Source organism: Schistocerca cancellata, chromosome 4 (assembly GCF_023864275.1).
Source record: "Schistocerca cancellata isolate TAMUIC-IGC-003103 chromosome 4, iqSchCanc2.1, whole genome shotgun sequence".
Lineage (NCBI taxonomy): Eukaryota > Metazoa > Arthropoda > Insecta > Orthoptera > Acrididae > Schistocerca > Schistocerca cancellata.
Genome location: NC_064629.1, coordinates 804711601 through 804724596, shown reverse-complemented (window position 1 = coordinate 804724596; position 12996 = coordinate 804711601). Strand labels below are relative to the sequence as shown.

At 37.7% G+C, this 12996-nt stretch overlaps 1 protein-coding gene across 1 annotated transcript in view; it reads right to left on the bottom strand.

Moving 5' to 3' along the window:
• The window catches only part of LOC126184733 (uncharacterized), a 311881-nt gene that overhangs the window by 52161 nt on the left and 246724 nt on the right, over positions 1–12996 (bottom strand). The window contains exons 8-12 of the mRNA XM_049927270.1: positions 6971–7090; positions 6710–6846; positions 2100–2313; positions 1267–1344; positions 1076–1180 (exon numbers count right to left, since the gene is read on the bottom strand). Coding sequence (XP_049783227.1) covers positions 1076–1180; positions 1267–1344; positions 2100–2313; positions 6710–6846; positions 6971–7090 — 654 coding nt within the window. The remainder of the gene's footprint in view (positions 1–1075; positions 1181–1266; positions 1345–2099; positions 2314–6709; positions 6847–6970; positions 7091–12996) is intronic.

Genomic DNA, 12996 nt, shown 5'->3' with positions numbered 1-12996 from the left:
CTGAAGCACCGCTCACAGAATTTTAACAGAAACATTGAACTACCGGAAGGTGTGCGCAAGATGGATGCCACACATGCTGACTGAGGACCACATGTGGCAATGAGTTGACGCTTCCCGCACATTTCTTCACAGCCGTGCAGCTGAACTTTCTGGACTCAATTGTCATGGGTGACAAAACCTGGGCATACCACTTTACACCTGAGACCAAGAAACAATCATGCCAGTGGCACCATCTTTCTTCGCCAAAGCCATGGAAATTCAAACAAACACAGTCTGCCGGTAAAGTCATGACAACCGTTTTTTGGGATCGGAAAAGGGTATTGCTGGCCAACTTTATGCCCACTGGGACCACAATTAACGCTGACAGGTACTGTGAGACTCTGAAAAAACTAAAATGGGCAATTCAGAACTGGAGAAGAGGAACGTTGAGCAAGGGCGTACACATTCTCCGTGAAAATGCTCGCCCACACATCAATCGACAAACTGTTGCTTTCCTGCAACAGTTTCAGTGGAACATAATCACCTACCCACCCTATAGTCCTGACTTGGTGCCCAGTGACTATCACCTGTTCCCTAGGGTAAAAAAACATTTGGCCGGAACGCGATTCTGCTCTGACGACGAGGTGAAAGAAGAGATTCATAACTTTCTGAAGAGCATGGCAGCAAGCTGGTATGACATGGGCATACAAAAACTGCCACAGCGTCTACAAAACTGCATCAACATAAATTGTGATTATGTCGAAAAATAGCTAAATGTTCAAGCTGTAAACTGATCTAAACCATTGTAGAAATAGACAGGTCTATGTAATTATAAAAAAATAGGAGACCGTACTTTTGGGATTACCCTCGTATTTGAGTGCATGATACACAATGTATCTCACAGGAAGAACTCAATTTATTCAATGATTATGCAGCAAAACTATCTTGTTACGATTTCAAACTAGGGAGATTAACTTTGTAAAAATATAATAAATCAAAGTTACTGGAATTATGGGAGCACATAATCAATGCTAGATATTAATTATACCTATAGTAGTTGGTGTTCCAACATATCATATCAACAGCCATAGCTTACCTTTTTATCTGACTCTGGAAAATGAATTTTTACACAGCGAGTTATTTCATCTTCTCGCTTTACTGTGATCTGGCTCATTTGCTCTATGTCAGCCAGTGGAACAGGCTGCAACAATTTGTCTTGCTTTAAATAAATTTCAAAACAGATCTGCATAATGAATAAAATATCAAATACAAAATACTAATACTTACAACACTGTTCCTCAAACCTGTTATCTGACTGATTCCAAATTTAGGGCTGACTAAAATGACACGTTCAATGCTCATGTCCTTGAAAAGAAAAACAAAGAGTACTGTAGTTTTTACTTCACTTTCTGCTTAGTTATTTGTTTTACAATAAGCATAATATACTACAATTATATTATAAATTATCATGTTATAAACAACATCATTTAAAAATGATCAGAATTTGTTTGTTTCCCCATTATAGTTTACTCTAGTGTACCAAATTCAGCTGTATAAAAAAAATGCACATATTACTTTTTTTACCATAACTGACCATGTTTCAGAGATTTTTTCTAAGCAACAATGAAGAGTTTCAATAGACAGCTTCTGCATTTAAAATAGCCAGAGAATATTAAATCAAAAAATGGAAAATCCAGGATGGAATGTAACAGTATTATGAGAAGGAAAGTTGCTACTCTCCATATAGCGGAGATGCTGAGTCACAGATATGCACAACAAAAAGATTTTCACACTTAAAGCTTTTGGCCAATGGCCTTTGTCAACAGACTCACACATGCACGCGCACACACACACATTCATCCAAATGCAACTCACACACATGACTGCAGTCTCAGGCAACTGAAACCACACTCCGACAGTTAAGGGTGAAAATCTTTCTGTTGTGCCTATCTGTGACTCAGCATCTCCACTATATGGTGAGTAGCAACTTTCCTTCTCATAATATTGTTACAGAGAATATTTAAAAAAATGCTATAATTTGAAAATTATGTACTGAACAGCTACCCCACCCTTACATGTACATGCATAAGTTATTTATATAAAATTAAAAATGTTCTTACATTTATTGAAAAGCATTTAGCTCCATAGCTTGGCAATTCACTAATAATATTCAGATAATACAGCTTTGCCTGCAAACTTGTAAGACTCTTCTGTCCTGATGGAGAAAGGTTGTTGTTAAGTTTAAGAAAATGGCCAATCAATTTACGAAGCTCCTTCCTCTTCATTGTACTTATGAGTGAAACAGGAACAAACCTTTCAAGGCCAAATTCACGCCTGTGGAAAATGAATATTAGTTAAATACTGATGCACAGTTTTTCCATGATTATTTTTAAGAGAATACACAGATTTTTAATGGTAATAATCATTTCTATTACTATTATTCACATTGTTGTACTGAATTTTACTGTACTCAGTGTTTACTGAGGCATAATTAGTTCATTTTTTGTGAAGATTCAGAAAGTATTCTTTTGATCAATGCAGAAGTATCAACAGAGTAAGACAGAAATAACATTTTGTAAAAGGTAGTGACTGGTTTTCTTTTATCTTTTGTATCTTTTAAATACACAAGCTTCAGTAAATTCTGCCATAAGAATACTTGCTAATTTTGAAGACAAAGAACTCAAGACAACATATTTTACACATTTCCATCAGTATTTGGTTTTGGGGATCATTCATAATTTAAACAGGAAGTAACTTGCACCTATTTTAACAGTTTGGTGTTAGCAATACCACCAAAAAACATAACAGCATCTGTTCTCTAACAAAATTTGTTAACAACTCAGCCCAATAAGTGAACAATAATGGCTTTTACAAATGCAAAATTAAAAGCCAGACCATTCTGAATTATCCTGTTCTGAATATATTCATATTTCATAAAAGAGGGGAATACGTACCTATAAATCTCACTGATAGTTTCCTTTTCTTTTTTGAGTCATCAGTCTTCTGACTGTTTTGATGCAGCCTGCCACAAATTCCTCTCCTGTGCCAACCTCTTCATCTCAGTGTATTACTTGCAACACATGTCCTCAATTATTTGGTTGGGAGTATTCCAATCTCTGTCTTTCTCTACAGCTACCACTAGTACCATGAAAGCATTACATGATGTCTTAACAGATGTCCTTCCACCCTGTCACCACTTCTTGTCAGTGTTCTCCATTTTCCATATATTCCTTTCCTTGCTGACTCTGTGGAGAACCTCCTCAGTCCACCTAATTTTCAACATTCTTCTGTAGCACCATATCTCAAATTCTTCGATTCTCTTCTGGTTTTCCTGCAGTCCATGTTTCATTACCATACAATGCTGTGCTCCAAATGTACATTCTCAGAAATTTCTTCCTGAAAGTAAGGTCTATATTTAAGACTAGTAGACTTCTCTTGGCCAGGAATGTCCTTTTTGCCAGTGCTAGTCTGATTTTTATATCATCCTTGCTCCATCTGTCTTGGGTTATTTTGGTGCCTAGGTAGTAGAAGTCCTTAACTTCATCCCTGTCTTACACCCATCTTAATCTGAGCACTTTGTTCTCGACCTTCCATGTGTATTGTTCCCTCTTGGTTCTTGTTCATATTGTATATTACCCTTCTTTCCCTGTAGCTTACCCCTATTTTTTCAGAATTTCTAACATCTTGCACCATTTTACATTATCGAACAGTTTCTAGAGGTCAAAAAATCCTATGAAAGCGTCTTGATTTTTCTTTACTCTTGCTTTCATTATCAACCGCACTCTCAGAACTGCCCCTCTGGTGCCTTTATCTTTCCTAAAGCCAAGCTGATCATCATCTAAAATATTCTCAGTTTTCTTTTCCATACTTCTGTATATAATTCTTGTAAATAACTTGAATGAATGAATTGTAAAGCTGATTGTGCAATAATTCTCGCACTTGTTGGCTCTTGCAACCTTCGGAATTCTGAGGATGACGTTATTCCAAAAGTCTGATGGTATACAGCCAGACTCATGCATTCTACATGCCAATGTGAGTAGTCATTTTGCTACCACTACCCTCAATGATTTTAGAAATTCTGATGGAATGTTATCTACCCCCACTGTCTTATTTGATTTTAACTCTTCTAAAGTTTTTGCAGATTCTGATTCTGGACCCTCTATCTCTTCTATATCGACTCCGGTTTCTTCTCTTATCACTTCAACAGACAAGTCTTCCCCCTTGTAGGGGCCTTCAATGTGCTCTTTTCACCTATCCACCCTGTCATCTGCATTTAATAGTGGAATTCCCAATGCACTCTTAATGTTACCACCTTTGCTTTTAATTTCACTGAAGGTCGTTTTGACTTTCCTGTATGCTGCGTCAGTCCTTCCAACAGTCATTTCTTTTTCAATTCCTCCACATTTTTTGTTCAGCCATTTCATCTTAGATTCCCTGCTCTTCCAGTTTATTTAATTCCTAAGTGGCTTTTATTTCTCCATTCCTGAATTTCCCTGAACATTTTTATACTTCCTTCTTCCATTGATCAACTGAAATATTTCTCCTGTTATCCATGGTTTATTCACCATTACCTTCTTTGTACCTGTATTTTTCTTTCCAAATTCTCTGATTGCTCTTTTTAGAGTTGTCCATTCCTCTTCAACTGAACTGCCTACTGAACTATTCATTATCACAGTATATACAGCATTAGAGAACTTCAAGTGTACCTCTTCATTCCTTAGTACTTCCGTATTCCACTTCCTTGCACATTGATTCTTCCTGACTAGTCTCTTAAACTTCAGCCTACTCTTAAATCACTACTAAATTGTGATCTGAGTCTATCTCCTCCTGGATATGCCTTACAATCCAATATCTGATTTCGGAATCCCTACTTGACCATGACGCAATCTAACTGAATTCTTCCTGTATCTCCCAGCTCCTGTTCCAAGTATACCTCCTCCTCTTGTGATTGATGAACAGAGTATTCACTATTAATAGCTGAAATTTACTGCAGAATTCAATTAATCTTTCTCCTTTCTCATTCGTAGCACCAAGCTAATTTCTCACGTAACACTTTCTTCTACTCCTTCTCCTACAACCACAATCCAATCCTCCATGATTATTAGATTTTCATCTTCCTTTATGTACTGAATTACCTCTTCAATATCCTCATATATTTTCTCTATCTATTCATCTTTGGCTTGCGGTGTCGGCATGTATATCTGAACTATCATTGTTGGTGTTGGTTTGCTTTCGATTCTGATGAGAACAACCCTATCACTGAAATGTTCACAGTAACTCACTCTCTCCCCTACCTTCCTATTCATAATGAATCCTACTACCATTATACCATTTTCTGCTGCTGCTGATATCACCCTATACTCATCTGACCAGAAATCCGCGTCTTCTTTCCATTTCACTTCACTGGCCACCACTACATCTACGTTGATATTTCTCTTTTCAGATTTTCTAGCTTACCTAACACTTTCAGACATCTGACATTCCATGCCCCATTTCATAGAATGTTATCAATTCATTGGTTATTCAATGTTTTTCTCATGGTCACCTCCGCCTTTGCAGTCCCCTCTGGAGATCCAAATGGGAGGCTAGTCCGGAATCTTTTGCCAATGGAGAGATCATCATGACAGGTTTCCAATTACAGGCCACATGTTCTGTGGGCACACACTGAGTGCCTTAAGGCAGTCATTTCCATTGCCTTCTACATCCTCATGCTGTTGATCATAGCCGATTCCCTTGGCTTTAGTGGGCAAGAGAGTGCCCTGAACCTCTGTCTGCTCCTTCGCTCTTTTTGACAAGGACTCTGGCTGCATAAGAGTGACTTCTTATGCTGGAAGTCTTCTGCAGCCATTGCTGATGATTTTTATTCAAAACTTAAGCAGTGGCAGGGTTTGAATCCGGGACTGAGGACATTTTGAAAGATGCTACCCCTAGACCATGGGTGTTTACTAAGGGATATAGGCTGTCTGACAGATAAAGTATATACATTCAAAATCAGCTTAAAAACTGTTGTAGTGTGAAATATTAAGTCTCGAAACAGCCTTAAACTGTGGCACTGGCATTCTCCACAATATCTTCTCTCTTAGGAAAGAGAGACCACCATGCAGGCAGGGTAACATTTATAGTGTTTGAAAGGGAACAGAGGTAAATGGTCTAGGTTTTTCAGATCATTAGATCTCTCTGGAAGTTTCATTACAGCAAGATATCTAGCAATGAGCGAAAATTACTAGCAATGAATGAATGTGACACACACACACACACACACACACACACACACACACACACACACACAGTTTCATGTCTGAGTGAGAGTGCAACAGAGGGGGAATGGGGGCAGAGAGATAGATAGATAGAGAGAGAGAGAGAGAGAGAGAGAGAGAGAGAGAGATAAGGTCCAACATTATTCATTTAAACATTTGAGATTTGTTAAAGATGAACATGTTGCCATGTATCACAACATGCACAACATGCGTGGTGCTTATGAAATTTTTAGTAGTGTGATGTCTAGAAACTGTAAGCTAAATAATCAACTAATATAAGAAACTTGAATTTTGCATATGACTGGGGAGTTGAACAGCAAAATTATTTGAATAAATATCAGATTGACACAGTTGATGAGCCTGAGCAGAACAGTGTAACATGATTTACCAAACAGCTTGGAATATCTACACAGCACTGCAGCAAGAAAGGCCACCACTAACAAATGGTATATTAAAACTTTTTCATAACTTACTCTATTGCCTTGACAGTTATCTTCCCTGACATATTATTGGACAGTGCATGCTGATAAATGTGTAACGCAGCTAAACGTAGTGCTATATCATACTTCAGTTCAGGTGCATAGCGTTCTTGCACAACATCATTGCAGCACTGTAAAATAAATGCACAAAAGTTATTTAAAAATTAGAAACATCCAGTAATACATTTACTGGGGTCTTAAACGTAGAATAAAAGTACCAACACACAAATGAATCTCTGTTTTACATTTTCATACCTGCATATAAAGGTATTCAAAAGCTATAAGATCTTGTTGAGCCAGATCACAAGCATCTCGAGGTACAAAACATACTCGGAACAGGCACCTCAGGTTATGAGAACCTGGTCTAGCAGCTATCTGAAATGAAAATGAAAGAACAATCATTTATCTACAGAACAGCTCTGGGAGGCAGTGGTGTGGTTTGTGCTGGTGGTAGAAATAGGAGATGTTGCAAAATAATGTAAAACATAAATCTATATGGCTTGTCTTCCTAATGACCCTGTATTCTAACAAGTTGCCTCTGACATGCTTCACAAAATCAAATGTATCTCGTATTAAACCTTTTGCTTCACAGAGATTTTAACAAAAGTACTCAAAAGTGCACTCACAAAAAACACTCCCAGCCAGTACAAATTAAATATGATGCTTCCTCTCCCTCTCCCTCCCCTCATCCTCCTCCCCTCCCCCTCCCCCTCAGTCTCAGTCTCAGTCTCCCTCCCTCCTCCTCTTCCCTTCTTCCTATCCCTACCCCCATTATTTACAAGTTATCACTGTTGAAAACAGATCATGAAATAATGAATTAAGATGAGTCTGCCTTTTTGCAGGTACACAATAATTATTTTGCTTTAGTACTCAAGCATGTTTTACCACAGTCATAGCATCCTCAGTGGGCCTTTTTCTTTTATTTTACAATTTGTGTCTCCTTTGACTGACAACCAAAGGCACAGGAACTGAGCCCAAAATTCGAACATGATGGATTATGAAACTGAAGAAAATCAAAATATGTATACAACATATTTGGTTGAGACTGCCAAAATATGATAAACCAGCCATCAGTATTACAATAAAGTGGTGACATCTCTTTCTGTCCCTCATAACCCTGAAAAGACACACATTACTACTATCTCACAATTGGCAATACCATTTAGCCAAGCATGAGTGTTTTTACATTAGCTCTATAGGAGGACATTGTATGATAGCTCAGCAATATTTACAGTCTTGTTTACATGTCTAATGATCACTAAATGCTTCAACTCTACAGTGAATTGCTACATTTACTCCTTCCATTATTTGTATTCCACTCAGAACTTTTCATTATCAGGTTTCATATAAATGTATGATCCATAACTGCAAGCAAATTAAAAGAAATTGGAAATTAAAATGTCTTCTGGTATAGATAATAGTTCCAAAAAATTGTTGAAGGCCAGCTGCAATGTCATTAGTAGAGTAGTAGATCATTTTCAAAATAACTTTGCTCTATGGATTAGTTCTCAAGAAGGTGAATTATATTGTCAGGCCTCAGTACAAACACTGGCATGCTTTACATGTCATTAACTATCACTTTATCAATCAACAAAAATGTATCAAAAAGTTATGTACACTTATAGTACCTTTCCTATTCAAGTGTGTGTCGACTAGATACAATTGGTTCCTTCTTTCAGTTATTGCATGAATGCCAAAGTAATGGCACAGAAAATCAACTAAATGTGCTAAACCACTGTTTAGCACATTTATTTGATCTGGGCTAGATGAGATACCTGTGAGATTATACAGAAGTTATTTGAAAGAACTTTCTCTCCTTCTACCAGTAATTTATGATAGGTTACTGTAACAATAAAGGGCAGCTAGCCATCAGAAAATATAGGCAGGTATCAATCTGTTGTACAAGTATGGAATATGTTTTACACACATTGCAGCCTTTCTTCATTAGTGTACTAGGAGGGGAAGGTGGTGGGCCCATCACGCCAGCCACCTTTTACCCCAGGGAAACTCCTCTGGTACTCATTTGGTAGCAGGCTGAGCAGACCTGTGGCTATCCTGGAGGGGCTGGACTAAGGAGAAATCCCCACCCACATGGAGAAATCCCCACCCATATCAGGGATTGGACCCATCACCTCCAAGCCCCAAGTCAACTGCTCTACCCATTAGACCACCACAGCCAGATGAAGAACAAAGATCTCCTTCATAAAAGTAAATGTCAACTCTGAAATTCAGCTTGCTTGGTTCATCCGTGAAATCCAGAGCACTGTAGACAACAGCACTCAGGTTGATGCTGTTTCCCCAGGACTTCGAGAAGGCATTTGATACAGTCCCACACTGATAAGGAGTGAACAAAATAAGAGCTTACCAATATTAGACCAGATATACGATTGGATGCAAGACTCTCTTACTGACAGAAGTCACTTGTTGTTCATCTGGGAATAAAATCAATAGATATAAAGACAATTTTGATAATACCCCCAAGCAGTGTGATAGGGAAGTTACTGTTTACAATACATATTAATGATCTAGTGGATATCATTAGAGGCCCTGTGAGACTGTGCACAAACTGGTGCTGTTGTCAGGAAGCTTGCAACAGCAAAGATTATAGCAAAATCGAAGAAGATCAGCAGGTGATAAATGTTTGATGCAGGTACTGCCAGTTGAACCTGAACATAAATAAACGTAATGATTGTGCATAAATAAGCAAAGAGATTCACTACTGTTTGATTACACTATTGGTAACAGATAACTAAACAGTAGCTACTGCAAAATACCATGGAGTAACCATGTCTAGTGTCAGCACGGATGCACGAACCAGGCACTGGCTGTGGAGGCCCATATGCAGCAACATTCACTGAGAAGTTATTGTGGAGACACTATTGGTAGCCCCTTTGTTAATCTGGGCAGTTAGTTGCTTATCAGTTGCATGTTTATTCACCCAGACATTTCCCACAGGCACTGTTCACCACTCTCACCTACAGCCCGTGGTGCACCACAGTTGCCTCGGAACTGGTTTTGGATAGTACCATTTTGCCATGTATTGTGTACTTCAATCATGATGAGATGTGAGCACTTCACTTCACAAACTTTACCATTTTGGAATTGCTTGCCCCGTGTCTCAAAAGCCAATGATCATTCCGTTTTGGATGTCAGATAAATCACTCTGTTTTTGCACTGCTACTATGACAGCACTGTTTTCCTTGTCGCCACAACACACTTTATATACCTTCCGCTGCTCATGCTGTAACCTGCAATCTGTGAGTTTTTACTGCATGTTGATGTCAAAGATAGGTGGTACTCACATTTATGTGACTGGACTGTGCACTTCATAATGCATTACTAGAACACATCAAGGGGTTGGAAGTGGAAAGAAAGATTAAAGCAGTATTTAAAATACTTCTACTGGAGAAATAATTTTACATTTTAAGTGAATGTATTGGCTCATAATAGTACTAATACATTATAGGTTTAGCAGAGTATTCAATTCAATTTATTTACCATCCTTGTAACTCATCATATACAATGATATAGGATTTGTCACAGATGATGTTACATAGATAAAAGTACATGAAAAGGTTTTACAATTGTGTGTCGGCTAATAAAATATTCTTGTTTATTATATGAAACCACACACATAACAACAGTCACAATATGTTAAACTAAGATGATAAAAGGATTTTTATTATAACATCTCTATACTGAGTGCATTGATTTTACTCTGTGTGTTTCCAATAAAATGTTTCTGCTTAGTTTTTCTTTTTGGTCTGTTATACATATTTTATATTGCAAACTAGGTGGAGTTAGCCCGATAAAGAAGGAGAAGGTAAAGTTTGTGAATGAAGGAGTATTGGAAGTAGGTGGCACGTATATGTTTGTTGAAAATGAAATAGGACAAAGTTGCATTGTAGCTGCAATATAATTATCAATGTAATTTGTTTGTGATGTAAATTATTTTTATTCTTATATGTTAAATATTTGCTTGTTATTAAACGAAAACAAATATTGAGTGAGATGATGCATTGATTAAGGACCTGGGTATGCCTTAGGAGGAAGTGACATTGAAACCCTCTCCGATATATTTATTGATTAATTTACTTTATTTATCCATCCTTAGATAATAAATGTTGCATGTATGTTGTCCAATACATACTTTTAGTTTTTGGTGTGTTGTATACTATTGTGCAAAAATGGTCAAAGGACAAATATATACATAAACTTTCCCAGGAAAGTCCGGTAAGCCCTACAGCAGAACTACAGAATACTTAGCAAACCTAAACACAATTAACAATAGACGAGTATGTTTTCAGAATAAGGTTTCCCTATATCATGCTATTTTTCTCTCACAGGACTATATCTTAGAATTTATAAATAATAAGATTAAATTACTTAATGATGTCATCTGTAGTTTTTTCAAAGCATTCAAATTTTTAGGCAGCCAGGCACTTCCAGAAAATGCTCATCATGATGGACTCTCAGGTTAACTGGTTAAAATCTTACACCAAAGACAGAAAGAAAAAGATAATTTTAGATATTTTATGTCCCATGATGCAATGGACAGTGCTGTCATGAATATAAGAGAGTAAGCTTTTTAAACATCTAGAGCAATGAATGACCTCAATGTCATAAACTACTCTGCAGAGAATGAAACTCTTGGTATGATGACAACACTAGAATGATGGAGGAGCTCTACTGAGAACTTGAGTATTTTTTTGCTTGAGCAAAAGCAAGTACAGAGTAGGCTCATGTTGTAATCTTCATTGCACTGCCTAGTAATATTAGATTCACAAGAGAAATACATATTTATTAAAACATAACTTTAAAAATTACTTATTTCATATTCCACTGCACTTTTTGAGTGACATCTTTCACAGAAATACAAATGTTTTGGTATACACTTCTCATCATGTACACTTATAATTATGAAACAAAAGTCACTAATTAGTTTTTAAGTTTATGTCAAAATGTTATAAAATAATAATAATAATGTCATATGACTAGGGCCTCCTGTCGGGTAGACCGTTTGCCGGGTGCAAGTCTTTTGATTTGATGCCACTTTGGTGACATGCACGTTGATGGGGATGAAATGATGATGATTAGGACAACACAACACCCAGTGCCTGAGCGGAGAAAATTTCCGACTCATAGTTGATCCATTAACTCAGTCTTTTTATTACAGAGGGCAGCTAACCCTCTGACCGAACACGCTGAGCTACCGTGCCGGCATTGGGGGTGGACATGTTATAAAATAAAATTATGTTAACCTCTTTCATATTTTGAATACTGGAGAAAATTTTCATGTATCACGGCCCGCAAAACCCAAGGTAACATTTTGTTTTTAATCTGTGAGGAAATTTTACTTAAAACACACATTTCCCGGCGGAGTGAAAGAGTTATTTTGAATACTTTATCAATTGTCATGATAAACATGACCTTGCCGTTGGTGGGGAGGCTTGCGTGCCTCAGCGATACAGATAGCCGTACCGTAGGTACAACCACAACGGAGGAGTATCTGTTGAGAGGCCAGACAAACGTGTGGTTCCTGAAGAGGGGCAGCAGCCTTTTCAGTAGTTGCAAGGGCAACAGTCTGGATGACTGACTGATCTGGCCTTGTAACAATAACCAAAACGGCCTTGCTGTGCTGTTACTGCGAATGGCTGAAAGCAAGGGGAAACTACGGCCGTAATTTTTCCCGAGGGCATGCAGCTTTACTGTATGATTAAATGATGATGGCGTCCTCTTGGGTAAAATATTCTGGAGGTAAAATAGTCCCCCATTCGGATCTCCGGGCGGGGACTACTCAAGAGGATGTCGTTATCAGGAGAAAGAAAACTGGCATTCTACGGATCGGAGCGTGGAATGTCAGATCCCTTAATCGGGCAGGTAAGTTAGAAAATTTGAAAAGGGAAATGGATAGGTTAAAGTTAGATATAGTGGGAATTAGTGAAGTTCGGTGGCAGGAGGAACAAGACTTCTGGTCAGGTGACTACAGGGTTATAAACACAAAGTCAAATAGGGGTAATGCAGGAGTAGGTTTAATAATGAATAGGAAAATAGGAACGCAGGTAAGCTACTACAAACAGCATAGTGAACGCATTATTGTGGCCAAGATAGATACGAAGCCCACACCTACTACAGTAGTACAAGTTTATATGCCAACTAGCTCTGCAGATGACAAAGAAATTGAAGAAATGTATGATGAAATAAAAGAAATTATTCAGATAGTGAAGGGAGACGAAAATTTAATAGTCATGGGTGACTGGAATTCGAGTGTAGGAAAAGGG